Source organism: Molossus molossus, unplaced genomic scaffold (assembly GCF_014108415.1).
Source record: "Molossus molossus isolate mMolMol1 unplaced genomic scaffold, mMolMol1.p scaffold_m16_p_22, whole genome shotgun sequence".
Lineage (NCBI taxonomy): Eukaryota > Metazoa > Chordata > Mammalia > Chiroptera > Molossidae > Molossus > Molossus molossus.
This window is the reverse complement of record NW_023425358.1, coordinates 30,026,452-30,049,114: the sequence shown is the minus strand read 5'-3', so window position 1 is coordinate 30,049,114 and position 22,663 is coordinate 30,026,452. Positions and strand designations below refer to the sequence as shown.

Genomic DNA, 22,663 nt, shown 5'->3' with positions numbered 1-22,663 from the left:
CGCTAAGATTCTTCCTTCAGGAGGCCAGGGTGGGGGGGGTGTAAATTAAGTCATAAATTGAACAAAAGAAATAATTAAGACCAGGGAAGCAATAAATAAAAAATAAAAAACTAACAATAGAAAAAAAACCAACAAAATGAAAAGCTCGTCATTTTAAAAGATCAATAAAATTGGCAAACTTCTCACTAGGTTCATCAAGACAGAAAGAAAAGATAAATTACCAATATCAGGCCCTGGCCGGTTTGGCTCAGCGGTTAAAGCGTCGGCCTGCGGTCCTGAGAGAGCCGGGTTCGGTTCCCGCTAAGGGCACATACCTCGGTTGCAGTTTGTCCCCGGCTCTGGTCAGTCGTGCGGGTGGCAACCACTCGATGTGTCCCTTTCACATCGATGTTTCTCTCTCTCTCTCTGTTCCTCTCTCTCCCTCCCATTCTACCTGAACAAAAAAAATGGAAAAATGTCCTCGAGTGAGGATAAAAAAAAAAAAAAAAAAATTACCAATATCAGGAATGAATGATGAGGAATTATTTCACATCCTAAAGATACTGAAAAGATAATGGAATATAAACAACTTTATGCCAATAATTATAACTCCTTAGATTAAATGAACAAATTCGTTGAATTATAAGCACACTCTCAATAAAATAGGAAATCTGAACAGCTCTGTATCTAGCAATGAAATGGAATTCATAATCTTAAAAGTTCCCACAAAGAATTCTCCAAGGCAAGTTGGTTTCCCTGGAAAATTCTAGCAAACATCTAAAAAATAAATACCACCATTTCTACTAAAACTTTTCCAGAAAACAGAGGAGGGACTACTTCCCAAATCATTTTGAGACCAACATTACTAAGACCAGACAAAGACATTATTAAAAAAGTAATCTACATGCCAATCTTTCATGAAATAGATATAAAATCAGTAACAAAGTATTAGCACATCTAATCTAACAATACATAAAATGATAGTACACCCTCCACACTGAGTCTATCTTGGAAATTGAAGCTTAATTGAATTAGTTCAAAATCCCATCAATTGGTTAAGACTCAGGAAACTTACTTTAAATGGGTACATTTTATGGTATGTAAATTATACTTCAATAAAGTGAATAAAAAAATGTAAGTATTAATGAAAGAATCCATGTAAAAATATCTCTCAAAGGAAAAAAAATCTAATTTTAATATAATCAAAGTACCATGTTGCATATCTTGAAGGTAACTGTGAATCTCTTATAAAGTATACATTTTATTTTTTAAAATTATTTTCATACCTAACTACATCAGAACACTGGTTCATGATGTACTCTTATTACTCTTAACTGAAAGAAAATTTTTGTGAAACTTCTGGAAACTAAACTATTTAATTAACTATTTAATATCATTAGTGATATTAGGATGATTTCTTGCCCAACTGCAATAACAGACTATAAACAGAAATTTATATTTTCTCTTTACAGCAGATATTTAGTTGCTCACCCAAACATGAATGGCTCCACAGTAACATATACTGACTGTATATGGCTGGGGATAACAACATGCCACTTAACTACATTTCCCAGCCTCTCTGAGGTTAAGCATGGCCAGATGTGTTATAAGTAATTTCCTGGAAGTTTCCCTCAAAAGGAGAGGTGTGGCCTTCCTACATTTCCTTCTCCTTCCTATCTAGAAAGCTACCACAATGATTAGGGTTTGAACAGCCATCTTGGACAATATGCTATTTGTGATAAACTAAAGACTACCGAGTAACAAGAAAGGGCAAGAGTCCCTTGATGACTGGGAAGTAACCAAACCAAGTCCTGAAATGCCTCCCTCTAAGCTGCTTGTATATAAAATATAAATTTCTATCTTGTTTAAGCCATTTGTCTGTTTTTTAATAAGCACATGATCGTTACTATAATAAATCATTTTATAAAAGCATTTCAACAACAGGCATTTTATTTATAAAAATGAAAACACTTTTAGTGAGGTGATGAATTAACAAAAAAAACTATGCAGTTACTCAGGATTTTACTTTGCCCCAGTCACTGATCAAAACAATCAACTACCCTGATTTTTCATTTCCAAATGATTCCTCAATTTGGAAAAGAGGGGGGAAAAAACTATCTGCCTACCTGTGGGAAGAAATTTTAAGCTGCATTATTGCTCCATTAATCTCTGATGAAACTTTAAAAAAAATGTAAACTGTATTATCACTCCATTAATCTCAGGCAAATCTATATGCTCCAGTGATTTCTACCTTCATGCTTGCGCTAAATTATATGGTCTACACTGTTAATTTTTAAAAGGCTCAGGAAAATTGAGGCCAATGTTTGGAATAGCCCTAAATTAGACGGGAGAAGAAAGAAGAGCATACAACACAATGTACTGGGGGGTTAAGTGTTCAGGCTCTGAAGTCAGTGACTCAGTTCTATCACTTGCTGGCTCTGTGCACTTGGGCAAGTTACTTAAATTTCTTCAGTTTTCTCATGAAAACTAAAAAATGGAAACAGGACCTTGATGAAAAAATACACATAGCTGGCAAGCAGTGAAGTAATTCCAGGCATTCAGTAAGCACTCTTAGAAAAAGCAAAAGAACTGAGGTGAGACTGTGCATTCGGAAAATGTAGAAGTCTGATTTGTAATAAAGATCCCTAGTAGAGAATGGCTGGAAATTTTAAACAGAAAAAGAAAACAAAATACCTGCTAGAGATTAAATACTTTTGAAAAATAAGAAAACTCACAGTATATGTATACCCATATGTATGAAAAGATGATCATAACCTCATTACAAATAAAGAAACTACAAATTAAAATATTGAGGGTTTACTGAATCTTAATGTTTCTTACAGTCAATAGTTAAATAAACAACAGTCCATCCCATGCTATTAAGCAGCATTCAACTGTTAAAAAAATAATAATAATGAGGTACATGGCCCTGGCTGGTTTGGCCCAGCGGATAGAGCGCTGGCCTGCGGTCCAGAGAGACCCAGGTTCAGTTCCCGCTAGGGGCATGTACCTCGGTTGCAGTTTGTCCCAGGTCCTGTTTGGGTCGTGCGGGTAGCGACCACTCGATGTGTCCCTTTCACGTCAATGTTTCTCTCTCTCTTTCTTCCTCTCTCTCTCTCCCACTCTATCTGAACAAAAAATGGAAAAATGTCCTCGGGTGAGGATAAAAAAAAGAATAAGGTACATCTACTAAGTAGACTGACTTGAAAATATTTTAAGACAATGTTAAAAAAAGCATATTGCCAGAAAAGTTGGATAATGAGCCTCTATCTAAAATTTTTTAAACTACAAATATGTTCATCATCAATAAATGCATAAATAAACTGGTGTAAGAATGAATTACAACTGCATATTGTTGAAATATTAATTTAACCAAAAAAGCAAGCTGCAAATATATATATATATATATATATATATATATATATATCCCATTTATAAAAAGTTCAAAAACATATGAAACTATATACATACACTAAACATTCATGATTTAAAACTATTTTTAATATGGAATGAAAAACATACAATTCTGGATAATAGTTACCTCTGAAGGGAGAAGAGAGTAGGAAGGGAAGGACACCACAGGACTTCATAAAAGACAACATATTCTTTTTCTTACTCTGGGCATTACATTCATGGTTGTTCATTGTATTGTGATTCTTTCTACCTTATGTATGATTTATACATGCTATTTTTATCTACTCCATATCTAATAAAAACAATTTGAAACTGCATATGTGTATAGGCAAATAAATATGTACACAAAGGCAATTTTTTAAAAACCCAGAATGATAGAGATTAAACTACTGGTAGTTACCTCCCCCTGGGGGAGGGAACCTTCATCCTTCAATACAATTTGAATTTGAAAATAATTATGTTTTATTAAATTCATTAAAAATTAGACTTTTTTTCTTAAAATTATTATAATTCTGAACATTGTAACCACATGGAAAATGTTAGTGTGTACAGCTGAATAAAGAACTATGCTTACACTGTGATTACATCTATGTACGATAAACAAGCACTTTAACAAGAAGAGTTGGGATAAATCTGCTCCAATGGAGTAGCTGTATTATGGGTAATTTTTTTATAGTTTTAATTTATTGGAAGTTTTACTTCTTAGAAATATCTTCTAATTCATTAGTACCCCCTAACTTGGAGAGAAATTAAAGAAAAATGACAACTACAAGAAAGCTAACTCTCTACCTTCAGGATAGCCAAGGAAAAAATCTACCCACATGGGAAGGCTGAATGAATTACAGCCAATTGACAATAGATAGCACATGCTGTGCCAGTAAGTGCACTCAAAACAACTGGAGAGGATCCCCAACACACCAAGGAGATTACATCAAAAGGTTCTGAAGTGCGTATGTACATTTTAGCGCTGAACTGAGAACTGGCACTGCCAAGAAAAAGTGCAATAGGGGCAGCGAAGGCTCCATCCCAGAGGGAGCCTAGGAATGTCTGGAAAAGAAGAGGGGTAGAGAGGGATGAGCAGGGAGGGAGGAAGGGAAAACTTTTCCTACTATCTGAAGAAAAATATGACATGGCATAACAATTACATTCTTGCCCGGCCAGTGTGGCTCAGTGGTTGAGCGTGACCCCTGCACCAAGAGGTCGCCATTTCGATTCCTGGTCAGGGCACATGCCCAGGTTGTGGGCCAGATCCCCAGGTGGGGGTATGCTGGAGGCGGCCAATTGATGTTCTCTCTCATTGATGTTTCTATCTCTCTTTCCTTCTCCCTTCCTCTCTCTCTAAAATCAATAAAGAAAAAAAAAAATTAAAAACAATTACACTCTCAATACCTATAAAAATATTTTACAATTGGAAAGTTACGTTTCAAGGGAACAAAGAATAGCAGAATGGAAATGAAAATGTAAAGGAATCTAAAATCAGAATGAGGAACAGGCACCAAAGACACACACTGTTTTGTAGTCTTTACAAATTTTTTTTCTATTTTATACACTACACCGATTCCTAAAAATGGGCAATTTCCACAAAGGCAAGAAGAAAAACAAGGGTAAAAGTCTATTTCATCCTCCCACCAAAAATATCATCGATATGAAATTAATATAAATCAAACCTTTAAAACAAAATGAAAATACTCCAAAGCAGATTTTTAGCGAAAAAATGTAATCTGCTTTCTGAACTTACTACTATTAAAAACAGAGGTTCTATGTAACAAAGGCTGATGGGGAGAGCAAACTGCTGTTAGGGTACCTCCCCCATTTTCTTTCTCTATTTTACGGTTTTCTATGCCTATTTCTAATAATCAATATTTCATGAGCTATTATTCCGCTGACAAAATATTCTGATTCCCATCACCCACCCCACCAGTATTGCTGTCTTTCTTTCCCACCTTTTTTTCACTACTACTCTGTTCTCTTACAAATCTTTCTCCTCTAACTTGAGAGAATACTCACTCTCACTGCCTCAAGTATTTTCTGAAAACAGGCAAGCTACAAACACTAATGTTTGATTTTACTTTCTTTTCACTATTTCCTGCTTTTCTGCCCCCAGCTCCTGTAGATGTTTAATTTTAAAACTGAGTTCTGTAGGGCTTAATGTAACAGCAAGAAACCAGGCTCAATGAATACTTTCATACACACACACACCTGTGATCAAAGTGTAAGTCTTCTGCAAACAACTATAGCTCATGCGTGTTGTCAGCTGTTCTCCTTGTTTTGTTTTGCATACACAAGAATGCAAATGCCATAAAACCAAGAACATCTGTTTGGCATTTGATTCCTCTCCTATAATATATAACTAGTCACCAAGTCCTGTTAGTTCTACCTCCAAAATATTACTTGAATCCATTTCTTGTTCTCCATTCCTACTGGCCCTGTATTATTTCTCATATCTAAACTACTCCAAGAGCCTTCAGTCTCTCTTTGGTTTCTCTCCTATTACAATCCACACTCCACAGAGCCCATATGAGTTTTCTCTCTGAATCATACATCTGATCATGTCATTATCCTCCTTAAAACCCTTCAGGCATTTCCCTGTACAAACCCTTCTAGCTCTTTCATGTCATCTACTCTAGCATCAAACATCACCTTTCAGTCTTGTCTCCCATCTATTGAAGACTAGGCACTAAATAAAAGGCAAGTAATTTTTTAAGAGAATAATTTCCCAGGATGTCTAGGAGTGTTGTTGTATGACTTATTAATGTATTATTTATGTAAGTGACAAATTTATTCATCCCAACCATACAATATTATCATCAAAGTAAAGTTTTACAAAATAGCTAAAAAGTTCTATCCACATACTGTAATGTATTAAAACTGGATTTGGCTATTGAAAATATTTCTTTCTTTCTTTCTTTCTTTCTTTCTTTCTTTCTTTCTTTCTTTCTTTCTTTCACCTCACTCAAGGACACTTTTGCACTTATCTTCAGATACAGAGGGAGGGAGAGAAGGGGGAAGAGAGAGAGAGAAACATCGATGTGAGAGAGACACACTGGGTAGCTGCCACCCACACGACCCGAACTGGGGCCGGGGTCAAACTGCAACCGAGGTATGTGCCCTTAGTGGGAACCGAACCCGGGACTCTCTGGTCCACAGGCCAACACTCTAACCGCTGAGCCAAACTGGCCAGAGCGAAAATATTTGTACTTTTAACTCAATGTTAAAATGTAAGGTGGGCCCTGGCCGGTGTTGCTCAGTGGTTAAAGCATCGGCTCATGCACTGGAGGGTCTGGGGTTTGATTCTCAGTCAAGGGCACATAACTGGGTTGCAGGTTGGATCCCCAGCCTTGGTCAGGGCACACGCAGGAGGCAACCAATCGATGTGTCTCTCTCACATCAATTATGTCTTTCTTTCTCTCTCCTCCTCCTTTTCAACCTCCTCCTCCTCCTCCATCCCCTCCCCCTCTTCCCTCCTCTAAAAATCAATGGAAAAAAATATCCTTGGGTAAGGATTAACAACAACAACAAAAATGTAAGGTGGACACAAGGAATCTAAATCAGTAGTTATTTTCTAAAATAAGTGTTAGTTGCCCTGGCCAGTTTGGCTCAGTGGTTGGAACATCGGACCTCAGACCAAAGAGTCTCAGGTTCAACTACAATCAAGGGCACATACCTCAGTTGCGGTTCATCTCTGGCCCTGGTAGAGGTCATGTGGGAGGCAACCAATTGATGTCTCTCTCACATCAACGTTTCTCTCTCTCTCTCCCCCTCTTCCCATCCCTCCCTCCCTCCTTCCCACTCTATCTGAAGATAAATGGAAAAAAATATCCTCGAGTGAGGATTAAAAAAAATAAAATAAAATGAGTGTTAGTTAACATGTATCACCAATTTTCTCAGTTTTTTGGAAACTGTTAGTCAGTTCTCTGGGTTCTTAACAGTGTATCACACCTATCATATGAGAAAAACTGGCAATAAAATCAAAGTTACTTTAGAAGATAAATGTGTACGTAGGTAATTCCCATTTATTTTCCATCTACCAAAACAAGCTACTCATCTTAACAGAATCATTAGAAAAGTTTCCTAAGAACAAGTAAATACTTTTTCAAATCAAATTTGTAAATTTTACTAAAGAAGCCAGTTTACTAGCTTACATATATCAAAGTATGAATCCTCATGAAAATCATTCCACTGTTAAATTAAATGTTTTAGGATCTTACCGACAGACTCAAAAATAGCACCATCTGTCTGAGTTACAAAGCTGAGTTTCACCAGGATATCACGAAACAGCAACAAAATATCATTTTCGTAAATATCTCTCTCAAATAATTTATAGACAACTAATGAATTTAGTCTACTTGGGATCACAACACTTGAGTCAATACATGCAGATGATTACACTTTGTATGTAAACCAATATACTCTGAAAAATGTTTTTAATAACTTAAACTTCAGTTAAGAACTTGTATTTCAGAAGATAAATATTTATAGTCCTCAATAGCGAACATGTAGATTTATGTTCTGGTATAAACTCTCAATGTTAAACTGCTCAAGTGTTATATAAATCTATAAAATTAAAAAGTGCCTCACCCAGCTGGTGTGGTTCAGTGGATTGAGCGTCATCCTATGGACTGAGAGGTCACCGGTTTGATTCCCAGTCAGGGCACATGCCCGGGTTTGGGGCTTGATGGGGGAGGGGGGGGCGCGCGTACAGGAGGCAGCCAATCAATGTTTCTCCTTCACATCAAGGTTTCTTTTTTTTAATCCTCACTCGAGGACATTTTTCGATATTTTGTTCAGATAGAGTGGGAGAGGGAGAGAGAGAGAGAGAAACATTGACGTGAAAGGGACACATCGAGTGGCTGCAACCCGCACGACCCAACCAGGGCCGGGGACAAACTGCAACCGGGGACAAACTGCAACCGAGGTACGTGCCCTTAGCGGGAACCAACCCGGGTCTCTCCGGACCGCAGGCCGACGCTCTAACCACTGAGCCAAACCGGCCAGGGCAGGTTTCTTTCTTTTTTTTTTTTATCCTCACAGGAGGACACTTTTCCATCCTTTGTTCAGATAGAGTGGGAGGGAGAGAGAGGAAGAGAGGGAAAGAGAGAGAGAAACATTGACCTGAAAAAAACACATCGAGTGGCCGCCACCAACCAGGGCCGGGGACAAACTGCAACCGAGGTACGCGCTCTTAGCGGGAACCGAACCCGGGTCTCTGGACCGCAGGCCGACACTCTAACTGCTGAGCCAAACCGGCCAGGGCATACAGCAAGGTTTCTATCTCTCTCTCCCTTCCTCTCTATCTAAACAAATCAATAAAAACATTTTTTTAAATGCCTGTTATTTGTTTAGAACAATCATCATGTAAGTAAATTTTCCTAAAACATCTATAGATCTAGAAATGAATATCACCACACTTTTTATAGGACTTCAACTCCCTTTTTTAAATGTGAGAAGTACTTAAGAAAAAATTATAAAATCATCTATGTAATCTGTAGAATACAGAAACGAAGCTGAGAAAAATTCCATTATATTTCTGAATTCAAAAATAGAAAATAACACTTGGCATTGCAATTCATAACTGAACAACTAATATATAGGCATTCTTGCTGTAGGTAAAACATCCTCTGCACCTCCCCTAACACTGACCATGATAGCCCTGACCGGTTTGGCTCAGTAGTTACAGCGTTGGCCTTCAGACCAGAGTCGCGTGTTCGATTCCAGTCAAGGGCACATAACTTGGTTGCGGTTCATCCCTAGCCCTGGTCAGGGTCATGCGGGAGGCAACCAGTCGATCTCTCTCTCTCTCTCTCCCCCCCTCTCCCTCTCCCTCTCCCTCTCCCTCTCCCTCTCTCCCTCCTTCCCACTCTATCTAAAGATAAATAGGAAAATATCCTCAGGTGAGGATTAAAAAAAAAAAGGCAGACCATGATAAAGTAAAACCCTAAATATATGAGTGCTATAGTCCTAATCTTCAACTGTGTAGAAACTGCTGAAAGAAAATGAATGGGATAGATACTAGATGGCTTACTAGGCTGTCTCAAATGAGTAAAAAGCAACTCTAAGTGGGCAACGGTAAGAACTTTGGTCTCATAGACCAAACTTTCTGTAAAACCTTAAAATGTTCTCAACAGGATTATTTTCTTTATTTACACCAAGGCTTTTCTTAATGATTACTTCAGTCTCACCAAAAATGGACATCAGGATAGCTAATGTTTGCTAGACAGATATAGGACACAACTTACAATTTTACTTCTCCCTTGTGATACTTTGCCTCTATCTCCAGAAAAATTCCACCCCATTTAATTTGTCCCAATATCTAGTCTTACTAATCAATGGACCACCAAATCCACCTCCACTGTATGAAAACAAAGTATAATGAAGCACTATACCCAGGACCTGGAAGGCAGCTGTACAAGCAGGGAGGAATTCTTGACACACATCTACACTGCATGTATGCCAATATATCCAAAAGTAGAGCTCTTCCCAGGGATTTTGTTTGTTTGTTTGTTTGTTTTAATCCTCACCAAAGGATATTTTTCCATTCTTCCTCAGATAGAGTGGGAGGGAGGGAGAGAGGGAGAGAGAGAATAACATCAATGTGAGAAAGACACATTGACTGGTTGCCTCCTGCATGACCCTGACCAGGGCCAGGGACAAACCAAAACCGAGGTACGTGCCCTTGACCAGAATCCAACCCGAGACTCACTGGTCCATACGCCGACACTCTAACTGCTAAGCCAAACTGGCCAGGGCCTTCCTGGGGTTTTTGCTCATCATCAGTTAGACCCCCATTGGGAGGTACTAAACTACTGCCTTAGACAACAATTTAGAGCCAAAAAATAGAACTAAGATGGTAAATTTACAAAGACAGAGGACATAACACTGACCAAAGAAGGATCCTTTAAAATAAGATTTTTTGCCCTGGCAACTTTGGCTCAGCTGTTGGAGCATCGGCCTGCGGACCAGAGAGTCCCGGGTTCAGTTCCCACTAGGGGCACTTACCAAAAAATAATAATAATTATTATAAATAAAATAAGATTTTTCTGGGGTGGTTGACTAAAAGTAATTCCAAAAGAAAAGGACCAAAAGATATTATGAACAATGGCCCTGGCATTTGGTCCATTTCAAGGGGGCTTACATTGAAAAATAATTCTCATTTGGGCAGATGTATATCAATTTTGGTATGACTAGCTCAAAATCAGTTTTATAACTATAAAGTGTATAACATTTGACCTTTATTTTCCATTAAAGGAAAATAAAGATGGTTGGGTGAACAGCACATCAAGTAAAATGTGAAACTTTTAGCTAAAAGAAATGTTTAATGTTTACTCAGGCTCAAATTCAATATCTTTATTCTTTGCATTTAAAAAACACACAAGCTACAAATGAAATTCGTCCCCACATCCTTCACTCTTATTTCTTATATCCTTACATCTTTTATCTAGTTATCTTACTCTTTTTCACTGCTAACCCCATCACCTGAGTTCTTGATACCATCTCCAGCCAGATTTGTTTAATCAATTATCAACTTTCCCTCTATCTTCCATCTTTCTTTCTCTCTCCACTACTGTTACTTATGTCTACAAACACAAATGAGGCTGTCATCAGCTAAAAAATTTCCTTCAATCTACCTTTCAATCTCTTACCATCCCACTCCATGTCCCTGCATACTTCACAATCAACCTTCTTCAAAATTCATTCATTCCACAACCCACTAAAATATAGATTCTACCCTCAACAGTCAAATGCAATGATCTCCACTAAGTACCAAACTGTCCAAATAGCAAACTTCCTCACTGTTCACTCATTATCTCTCTCGTTCAATGTCCACCACAATTGCCTTTGAAAATCATGATTATTCTCTTTATTTTTATGTTAGAGAAAGCAAACTTAGATTGCCTACTTAAAGCACAAATAGCATATACATTCATGACTTAAATGTCTAGGCTTCATGAGAAGTAATCCTAGATCAAAATTTAATTTGTTTTAAATGCACAAAATTGAAAAAATGATGGGTTACAAAGTTCAACAATTCTAATTTGTCTATATAAGACAGCTATCCTAGAAAGGCTTTTTTTTTTAATTCTCACACGAGGACATTTTTTTTCTATTTATCTTCAGATAGAGTGGGAGGGAGAGAGAGAAGGAGGAGGAGAGGGAGGAAGGGAGAGAGGGAGGGAGGGAGGGAGGAAGGGAGGAGGAGAGAGAGGGAGGGAGGGAGGGTGAGTGAGAGAGAGCAATATCAATTGGCTGCCTCCTGCATGACCTCGACCAGGGCTGAGAACCTAACCGCAACCAGTACCATGCCTCTGACCAGAATCGAAGCCGAGACTCTGGTCCTCGGGCCGAAGCTCTAACTGCTGAGCCAAACCAGCCAGGGCCTAGAAAGGCTTTTTAAAACATATTATTAAATGTAATAGCATTTAACACACTTCTTTTTCCTCAATTCATTTCTCATACCAGTTTCTATATCATCTTGGATTATCTCCCGCTTTGAGTTTCATATCCCATCTGCTCATTTAAGATTCACGTCTGTCCAGTTTCTGGAATATTTGTCACTTTAGTCATTAGCATTTTGGGTAATATAGCACTAGTTTTTTTTAAAGTTCAGAACTGAATTATTTTAGAAAACTGATGATTTTAACATCATCATTTCTTGATCTAAATTGGCCTGCCCCCGCTTCAAATTTTCCACCTAACAAAAACTAGATTTCAGTAAATTTTTGTATTATTTGGGGGAGGGGTTATTTGTTTTTGTTTTCTTTATTGCTATTAGAGAGAGAAGAGAGGAGAAGGAGAAAGAGATAGAAACATCAATGAGAGAGAACATCGATTGTCCACCTCCTGCATGCCCCTCACTGGGTATGGGCCCACAACCTGGGCATGTGCCCTGACCAGGAATCACACTAGCAACCTCTTAGTGCATAGGTCAATGCTCAACCACTGAGCCACACTGGCCGGACTGTACTATATTTTTAAAAAGGAAACCAAGACCATAAATTAGCTCCTACATACCATTTCAGTAGATATTCTCAAGGGTAGACTCAGAGTTCTCAACTGACTTCCAAATAATGTCCTTTCCACTCCTCTCTAGCAAGTCACACCCATTCTTTCCTTCAAGGCCCAGTTTAAAACTCCCCTTCTGAGTTTTTCTGGCTATGAGGTACTAAAGACTATACTGTCTTGTCCATATTGTTGTCTCTCCCTTGGTACTTACAACATAGCATCTTAGAAGTTAAATAGTACATGTAGGTCTTCTTTCCACATAAGATCCTTAGCCCTTTTGTAAGCCTAAGCCATATATATATATATATATATATATATATATATATATATATTCTATATATGTGTGTGTATAGAATATATATATATATATATACACACACATATATAGTTCAAAAATGAGTATGTCCTAAGTTTCTCAAACATAACATACAAAAAAATTAACATTTCTGAATACTCGTTTATTGGTAACCCCAACCAATCTCAAGCTTCACCATCATTTCCTTTTTTATTTCACTGGGCTCAGAAGTCCTCCTTTACCACACAAAAATAGGAGGCAGAAAGCTTGTCTTTAGTGTTGAGTAAAGAAGGTAAGGAAAGAGCTTACAGGCAAAGAAATATAAAATCTTATCCTAATGACATCACAGGACCTGCCACTATTTTCACTGATTTAAAAAAAGTTATCAGCAAAGAGGAAGCTGTGGTAGATTCCTGCAAGGAAGTAAGGGAAAACCTGCCTCAACCCTCACTCCAAAACTGCTGCACTTCCCACAGGGGGCCATCCTCGCCTTTCAACACTCTTCAAGCCTCTCCTTCAGACAGCAATCCTCTCCTAGGCCTAGAAGAGAACTGAGAGCCTGGGCAGTCCTCACTCCCAAAGCCTGGAGCCAAGAAAGGTTTTAGAAGTGCCTGCTCTGACTGCCAGCACTGCACAGTCAGAGGAAAGGTACTCCTGACATTCTGAACAGGAACAATAAATGTAAGCTTGAGCCTATTAAAAAAAAATGCTGCCATAAATAGTATCTGAGTTCTCTAACACAAGTATTTAAGTACAATACAATGTAAATAGGCTAACCATCATGTGTAGCAATAGAATAGGTTTTTGTGTGAAAACAAACTTACAAATTAACTTTTTCTAATATTTTATAATGCTGGAACCCCCCTCCATGTAAAATTCTACATCTCTAGATAAAAACGTAGACACTATTCATATTCAACAGGACTAATACAAAAACCACAGATTTGTGGGGATGGCAGTGGGGGCGGCTTTTCTTCCTTCAACAGCGTCTAAACAACATTTTTAGATGTTGCGACATTACTAAATAAAAAATAGAAATTAGCCAGTAAATGAGAATACAGTCTTTGTTCAAAACATAGTAAGGGTTGTGACATGTATGTCAGACTAAAAAGTGATTTAGTCTTTAAGAACAAAAAGATATTTATTAAGTACTATTTCTGACATTCCCTGAGACAAATCTCAAAATGTTAATAGAACTGCTATTTAAAGTTCAAAGAGCAGTCCAGAGCTGCCAAGGAATTAATAGCTTAAACTACCAAATAAGAGTCACAGTTCAATTTCCAGTCTCAGCCAGTCATAGCTCAGAGTTGGTAAAGCAAAATCACCTAGCATATTAAAGATACCACGCAACTATGAATCATATACAAATGAAAACTTGTAACATCTAAAGATGAATTTCAAGTTTTTCTTCTCAATCATGGCTTATTTATGAGGACAGACACAGGAAGAACAATTTAATCTTCTGCTCACCCCAAAAAAGAACAAATACAACCTAACTGCCATACTTAACACAAGTAATTTTGCCATTCCCACTTCCTGGTTAACTGCCTAAGGCTACTCTACAGCTTTAGTTGTAATTTGCTAGAAGTGTCTTCCTATTAAAGAACATTATCTAGTTATCCAAAGTGCTTTCCTTAAAAGGTACTCAAAGTGATTTTTCACACTTCCTGCCTTCCATATTTCCATCAAGTTTACAGAAGGAGAAACTGGGGCAAAAGAAAAAAAAAACATTATGCAACCGACCTGACGTGAATAGTCTCTAGTAAAAAAAAAAAAACACTGAATACCATTCAACTTTCCTTATTACCAGTTTACTGCCCATATTACTGGGCTCATGGAAAGTAATCTTGTAACTGAAGGTTTAGGAAAAGCCCTCCTACACAGCTTAAAGAATGGAAATGAAGAATTTCTGGATCAAGCCCCAAACAAAATCTCCAACAGGCTCCAAAATCTATAGGTTGTCTAATACTATAGAAAATCTAAATATGAACTGAATTCCTAGTCCTTTGAGGTATGTTAGCACACATCTCGTATTAGTTGGGTTCTTTTAATAAAGATTTTCTAAAACTCATCTAAAATACTACCAAGCCATAGTACATAAATCCTAGATAATATATATTCCAAACACAGAACTAAACATCTAAATAAGTTCAAAGAAAAATAATTATGATCAGGACCTAAGTGGGTAACAGAACTCCCTTAAGGACTAAGATGAAAAAATGAATAGTTGTCCAGCAATTAATTCCTTTAACACGTAGTTAAAGAGCACCTAACTATGAAGATCATGCAAAGATGATTTAGACAGGGTCACTGCCCTACAGAAGCTCATCTGCTTATCAGAGGCATATGGAAAGAGATACACATAAGGAGCAAGAGTGACTAGTTCTACCTGTGGGAGTCAGTGAAAGCTTCACAGAGGAGGTGACATTTGACCTACTTAAAAGATGCACAAGATTGTGCCAGGCACATACACGTTAAAAAAAAAAAAAAAAAAAAACCTAGGAGGTGATTCCTGACTTAGATATATTAAATACATGTATGGTTTCCTTATTTCTCTTTAGGACATGAAAATTCAATCATGAGAAGTGCCAACATAAAATGTTTTTACACACTAATTACACTCTTTTGGATACCTTACTTATTAGCTCTCAAATTAAGCCCAGATGGATTTAATCATCTTTATCATTTAATGAAATAATGTGGAACTATGTGAAGAAGCTTCATGTGTGTTACGCAAAAAATACTTCCTCAGAAATGTATCAATGTTCTTTGTGGTTAAAAAAAAAAAATCACAGTTTTCATAAAATTTAATACCCTTTTAGATGATCAGTCTTTCAAATTTCCACTTGATATTATAAGATTTCTGTTCACATCTAATTATATTTTATTTGAAACAAATCATTACCTCACATTTCATTTTAATATCAAATGTCTTAAATGTATCCAATTAATGCAATAATTTAATATAAATTAAGACTTATTACAGTAAAGAGGTCTAGAAAAGATTGAGAAAAAAATATTTACCTCATTTCCTTTATCTTCCCCTTTCTATTTTTTAAGTTAACATTACCAATTTAAACCATGCAAAATAAAGACACAAATGAAATTTTAATACAATCAACTTAGGAGGTTCCTTTAACAGTAATGGAATTTCGCTGTACTAGAAAAAGTACAAAATGTAGAGAGCTGTCAACCAGGGCTCTGTGCTGTTTCACAGCAGCAGAAATACAGTTTTAATAAAGTTCTACCACAATTCACCTAGAATGAGAAAATAAACATTCATAAATACACATAATAAAACAGAGTATGGAAATGCCAATGGCAAAACATTTTCCCTTAAACACAATTGATTTTCCTAAATCTCATCTAGAAAGAAAAGAAAAAAAAGTAATCTTTCTCCTTTTTGCAGAATGAAATCTACATGTTCCCTAAAAGATATTTTATTAGCTTACAAAAGGAAAACAACTGTACTCCAGCAAAAATAACTAAAACGTGCTAATATAAATGAGAATAAAACAGGAATTCCTAAAGAAGACTACTGTAGCCAATTTATGATAGAATCTATTCCATACTACAGATGATTTAAAAAATCAAGTAACAAAACAATGTAGAACTGTCTCTAAAATAAACAAACACCAATCAACATTTTTCCAGAAGTTAAAACTATTTTTATATTAACTAAGGTAAATACAGAAAACTATGCTGATGTACGTGACTTTACACTAAACAAAAATTGGGCAAGCATACATATTTCATTCACGTAAATGAGTCTGAATTTACAACTCCTCATTTATGTTAATATTTACCAAGATTAATGGAAAATCATCTCCCCTATGTAATGAAGTGAATTCCCCCAACAAAGCTAACACCTTCAAATCTTTCAAATAAACAATGAAAGCATATACTATAAAAGGAAATTATCTGAACAGAATCAGAAAGAAGTTAAATGATTCAAGAAGGGGGGGATTCTAAATTCCAAGAACACATTACAAATATTGATTCATTAATTCCAAAACTCTAAGCAAGTCCTATGAAACAAACATGCATATGCGTAAATTCTTTTTTAAATTATTCCCCACAGCACAATTTGAGACGACCCGATTACCTCGCTTTGCAATGCATTAAATGTAGTTTTTCAAAATAGAAATGTTTATAAAATGACAAACTTGAAATTCTGGTAGCTAACACTACACAACACACATAGTTTGTAAAGCAGATTGGCACACATATTAAACAAATGACAGTAATAGCAATGTTGCAGAAATAATTTTTCTCTATTTCTAACACATGGTTGCAATGCATAGTTCAGTAATAATAATACCTAATATTGAACTATATTACTATTTCTCATAAACTTTGTCTAATCTCCCTCAGCGGCTAACGTCTGTGAAATATATGTACCACCCACTTTCAGAAAACAAACAAGTCAGTACATCTCTTCTACTACTAGTTTAAAAGAGGGGAACATTGTTATTTTCTTCTATCAAAAATAAGTCACATCATTTGAGGAAAAATATCTAGTCTATCTTTGAATCAAACTTGGAGAACTAGTTGAATTAACCTCAGAAACAAAAATCCAACTAAACAATCTTACTACTATTTACATTGAGTCTTGTCTTAATTTTAAATAACTTGACAAATAGAACTATAGAATGTACTTATCTTTTGCAAATAGTTATCATAATTTATACCATATAGTACAAACTGGTGACAGAGTATCTTTTTTATTAATCTCAAGAGCAGAGGAGATCTCTGAAAATGTTTGATGAATACAATTAACTCACAATTAACTAAGCTAAATTAGTCAGTGAACAAAAAAGATGAATCAATTTTTCCATACATAATGAATATAATATATCTATACCTTAATGTTACTCAAAGGAATGCCTTAAGAGACTTCCCCCCCCCCAATAAATACCTAATACAATCATGAAAAATATGACCAAAACATTCCAAAGAAAGTGCTAAGCTATCTAAGCACCTGGCATAAACTCAACAAACATTTCTTGTCCTAAAGGCACCCCCTACCTTTATTCTCACAAAGAACAGACCCAACCTAACTTCCACTCAATGAGCACTTCAAGCAATAACACAGCAACATATTTTGTAGCATAGAAGTCTTGGGTACATTATTTTCTCTTTAAAATTATGAACTCATCACACGTACAAATGGCTCTTTAAAATGGTCCAGTAAACTGCTACACTATGCCTTAAATTGCTGTCTATTATGTACTTAAAAATATTTACTAGCAATTGGAGGTTAATATGGCAACTATTACCATGTGGCAATTATTGCTATTAAAAATATATAAATACTGTAACACCACGTGCTACTAACAACAAAAGACTAAACAGAAAACACACATTAGCAATTTATAAACATTTGCATTAAAGAAAATGAACCATCATGGGGGGGGAGGGTACTTTAAATGTAAATACAAAACTGGAAATTGGAATGAAAAAAATAAACTGTATATGTATTTTGGAACTTGAGAAGATTAGAGAAATCATTTCCTTTTCCTCACTTTCAATTGATAGTCCTCCTCATTTAGTTCTAGCTCAAAAGAATAGATCTCAGTTTCTACATTTACAACTATGTTCCCTTTCTGCAAAAAATAAATCTCTTAAGAAAAAAAGGAAGCAGGTCACCAACAACTTAAAATATAGAATTAATGGTCCTTCAAAAGAATTAAGTATTAATGTGTTTATGTGTGTTTCAATTCGGGGAGGAAGAATTTGATATCATCACCCAATTACCCCATAATCAGGGAGATTCTAAGCAAATAAAACATGAATGTGGAATATACATACCTAAGAATTAGACCGCCTCATGTCAAAGAGTATATACTTAAATCTAGTGAAAGGACACAAAATTGCTTTTCTCCATATCATCTCAATAGAGAAACATAACTAAAGAAACAAAACTAAAGATATACTTACATCTGGAAATTATAATGTGTCTTCCCACAAGGGTGAGTTGACATACCAATAGGGTACACTGTTACACTTTCCAAAAAGGCAGATTTAACACACTTAACTGAATTATAACTCAGTGACTATGTAACAAGAGTGTCCCAGAAATGTGATGGACAGCATGAGAAAACAGTTTTGAGTCACAAAGGCACAGCCATGCATGCATTTAATGCAGTAGCTACAAATCTCACAACAGTAAGAATAAGAAACACATACAATGACCCATATCACATATACACAAAGGCATTTTCACATTAGGAAAGAGGGGCAGAGGTTGACAGAGAATTTAGGAAATTTGACACCACAGAAACTGATGTAGTAGAAAATCAGAAAACAAAATCAGTAAAGGACAAACAGAAATCTTAAGGCACCTGATTACAAAATCAACTTTTGCTAAACCATAATGAACCCCTCAAGGTAATAGAAAGTGGGTGGGTGATTAGCATGGAATGGAACTTTATAATCTCTAGTTTATATTTCAATCCACATTAATATGAGTATCTAGTTAAATGCTCTATAAACGATACTTTGCTCAAAAAAGCTGCAAGTCAAAAATTAAAATATATGCTATTAATAAGTACATAGAGTTCTTACAATACATGTTTTAATTTAAACTAGTGATGATTTTATCTCCTTTAGAATTAACTATTCTATACAATGTACCTTTGGCAACATATTTTTAATATTCTAAGTTGCTGCTGTATGTGATTTTCAAGAAAAATTCTCACTTTAGAATGAGAAAAATGTATTATCAACAGCTTTGCAATGGACTCATCATTTTTTTTAATCAGCACCTTATTCACTCCATATACATAAGAATATAGATATTTTATATATAGTCTTTTAAAAAATTCATCCCATGCAGTTCTGCAGCTCTGTACTTCCAAGTAGTTACCAAAAGGGTAATTGTTTTTTTGGTTTTTGCCTTTTAAAGTATATTTAAAAGTCAATTCCTAAAGAAGTTCAGGAGAGGAATACCCAAAGCACAAATCTTTAGATGGCCATAAAGCAAAGGATCCTTTTCTCACAAAAGTGTTTGTTTCTCCAAAAGAATCTCAAGCATCTTATCTCTATAACATTATCACCCTCACTTAAGCTTAAAAAAAAAGATAAAAGAAATGATACATCCTAAAGACTGGCTACACATGTAATACACTTTAATTCGTCTACAAAACCTACCGTATATAAATCAGCCACATATACACAAGCCATTACCAGTCAGCATGATATATGGTAATTTGGAAGATCTCTCTTCACTAATATTGGTCTACTTGGTTATTTTAATTACCCGTTAAAGTGTCAATGTGGTCACCAGAGCCAAACAAAAACCATTTTAAATACCACTTAATCAATACATTTGCTAATCTATGAAAGTCCCTGAACCTGACTGATACTAAATGATAGACTGAGGCGGGGAAAAGAGGAGGCAAAATGAGTTTTATTCCTATATATCAAAAGATCAAGGGAAAATCATCACAGCACTGAGAGGAACAATCAAAACTTATAATTGAATTTTAAGATTAAATGTCTTAATAAAAATGTTGAGGGTGAAAAAATGACCTGATCTCACTATAGTGAAAGCAGGTATACTGTGTCACTCAGTCTTTGCAGATAAAAATTGCGTGTTTTGATTTTATTTATCTGCATAATGAAACATTTAATAAAATAACACATTTGAAAAGTTGGCAAGAATTTGTATTTCTCCACTGGTCTCAAAGAAAAAAAGCATCTATGGTACCCATAATTAAATGTAGCTAATTACAATTTGAACACTAAATTATTTATCCAGTGTAAACAAGGGTTAAGAGGAAATAATGTTTGTATCTACAACAGAGGTTACAAAAAAACAATTTCCAAAATGCATACTGTCCAAAGGCAATCCCCCCAAAAAGGATACACAACTTAAAATAAGTTGTTTTTTTAAGGCTAAATTAAACAAACCGTTCAGTCAATTTTCCAATTATATTCTACGCTTGAAACATAATTGCCTTACATCTGTTTACAAATCTTTACTCAATATTTAAACAAATTCGTAGTCTCCCGGGCACATAGCTATACATACAGTAACTCATGCACAAAGCACATATTTAAAGACCACGCACTGCAATTATTAGCCTAAACGCCAGGTTTAACAACGTGAATGTTTTCAGAGCTAGGTAATACGACCCAATAAAAAGCAAAGATGGCATTTACCACCAAATGTCACTGCCACCGCCAGGGAAGAGTTGCTGGAGCCCTATACATTTTTAATTTCGGTGAATCTAGACGCCGTCGTCGGGTGCCAGGCTTCCAGGAGAACAATTGACACCCTAACTGCTTCAAGATTAAGGCAGGCGATTCAAATCCGAAGGAAAAGTTGTCAATTATCAGAGAGAGAGCGTGAGAGAGGCGAAGGCAGATAAAAGCGATGTTATCAAACCGCCCAGCTTGTTGCTTTTTGTGTGTGTGGATTCGTTGTTAGGATAGAGAAAACAGTTTTTAAAAGACACAGGAGGAGAGAAAGAAGAAAAAGCTTTCTCCACCTTCCGTCGGCTCGGTGCAATGGCTTTATGGCTCTCCAGCGTCGTGAGCCCCGAGAGGCGGGCGGCTGTCGATGTTTACAATCGCGGGAGCTTCGGGTGCGAGAGTCCTTTACTGACACAATCGCATTCAATCAACTGTTTTCGGGCGAAATTGCAGGTGTCATTATGGAATTTTTTTTTTTTTTTTTTTTAATTCAAAAGGCGGGCGGTCGGACAGCCGATCCGACGAGGGGAGAAGGCTGCTTATCGCAGACGCGGGCAGCACAAGGCAAAGCCTTTCACATTTAGGGGGAACAGAGGGGGGAAAGGGGAGGGGAAGGGGGCTGTGATTGCAACAGAGGGTGGGCGTTCGAAGTGCGACCCAGAATCGGCAGCTTTGAGACTTCCACATGCAAATTCCACGCCGAGCGCCGCTCTCACAAATGATTTTTAAAGAGCCAAATAAACACTGGATGGGATCCAAGGCGAGGGAGAGACGATCCAAAAGGGGGAGAATCGGCGAGAGGCGAACGGCGGGGAGAGGCGAGGGAGGGGCGAAGTCCCGGCGGCGGGAGGAGAAAGTTGGTCGGCGGCGAAGGTCGGGGACCCCCCCCCGACACGGGCCCCCTCCCCGCAGCCCCGCTACTCACCAGCGAGAAGAGGTTGGAGTGACAATCCTCCAGGCTCGCCCCGTTCGCCACCCAGTTCGCTGCCGCAGTCATGATCCTCCGCGAGCCCGGCCGCCAGAGCGGGGCATGTCGGAGCGAGCCGTCCGAGGCGAGGCCGGGCCGGGCGGCGGCGCCTCGCCGGGGAGCGCGGGGCGGCCGGGCCGCCGCCGCCGCCGCCGCCGGGGGAGGGCGCGAGGGCCGGCGGGCGGGCGGGAGGCGCCGCGGCGACGCCGCGCCGGGGACGGCGGGCCCGGGCCGGCGGGGGGGTCCGCGGCGGCCGCGCGGCTCCTTCCTGCTCGGGCGGCGGCGGCGGCTCCCGCGGCTCCGGCGGCGGCGGGGGGCGCTGTCCGCGCGGCCCGGCGCCCTCCCCGCCTCTCAGGGCCGCCGCTGCCTCCCGGGTTGGCGCTGCGGGCCGGCCGCCGCCTCCGCCTTCCCTGCTCCTCAGCCGCCGCCGCCGCCGCCTTGTTTATCTCCAGCCACCGACTCCCCCTCGGCCCCCGCCGGCGCGTGAGGGGAGGCGAGCCCCGGAGCCGCCGCCGCCGCCTCGGAGCCGCCGCCGCCGCGGAGCGCGAACTCGCGAAGGGGGGGGTGCGGACGAAGCCAGCGGGCGACCCCGGCAGCCGAGCGACGTCCCCTCCTTCCTCTTCCTCCCCCACCCCCCCCTCCTCCCCAGTCAGCCTCGCTTCTCCTCCCTCCCCGGGCTCGCTCGCTCTGACAGCAATGGCGGCCGCCGACCGCGGCTCGGCCCGCCATTGGCTGGCGCCGCGTCACGTGACGGGCGCCGGCTGCGCGGGGGGGCGAGGGGCGGGCGGGGGAGGGGCCGGAGTGGCGGC

General features: G+C 38.3%; 1 protein-coding gene across 2 annotated transcripts in view; it reads right to left on the bottom strand.

Annotated features, from left to right (window-relative positions):
- MED13L (mediator complex subunit 13L) overlaps positions 1-21,939 on the bottom strand; it is a 284,126-nt gene extending 262,187 nt beyond the window's left edge. For both annotated transcript variants that reach the window (XM_036276858.1, XM_036276859.1), the window contains exon 1: positions 21,813-21,939. In XM_036276858.1, the coding sequence (XP_036132751.1) occupies positions 21,813-21,884 (72 nt within the window). In that variant the 5' untranslated portion in view covers positions 21,885-21,939. The remainder of the gene's footprint in view (positions 1-21,812) is intronic.
- Between the last annotated feature and the right edge of the window lie 724 nt (positions 21,940-22,663).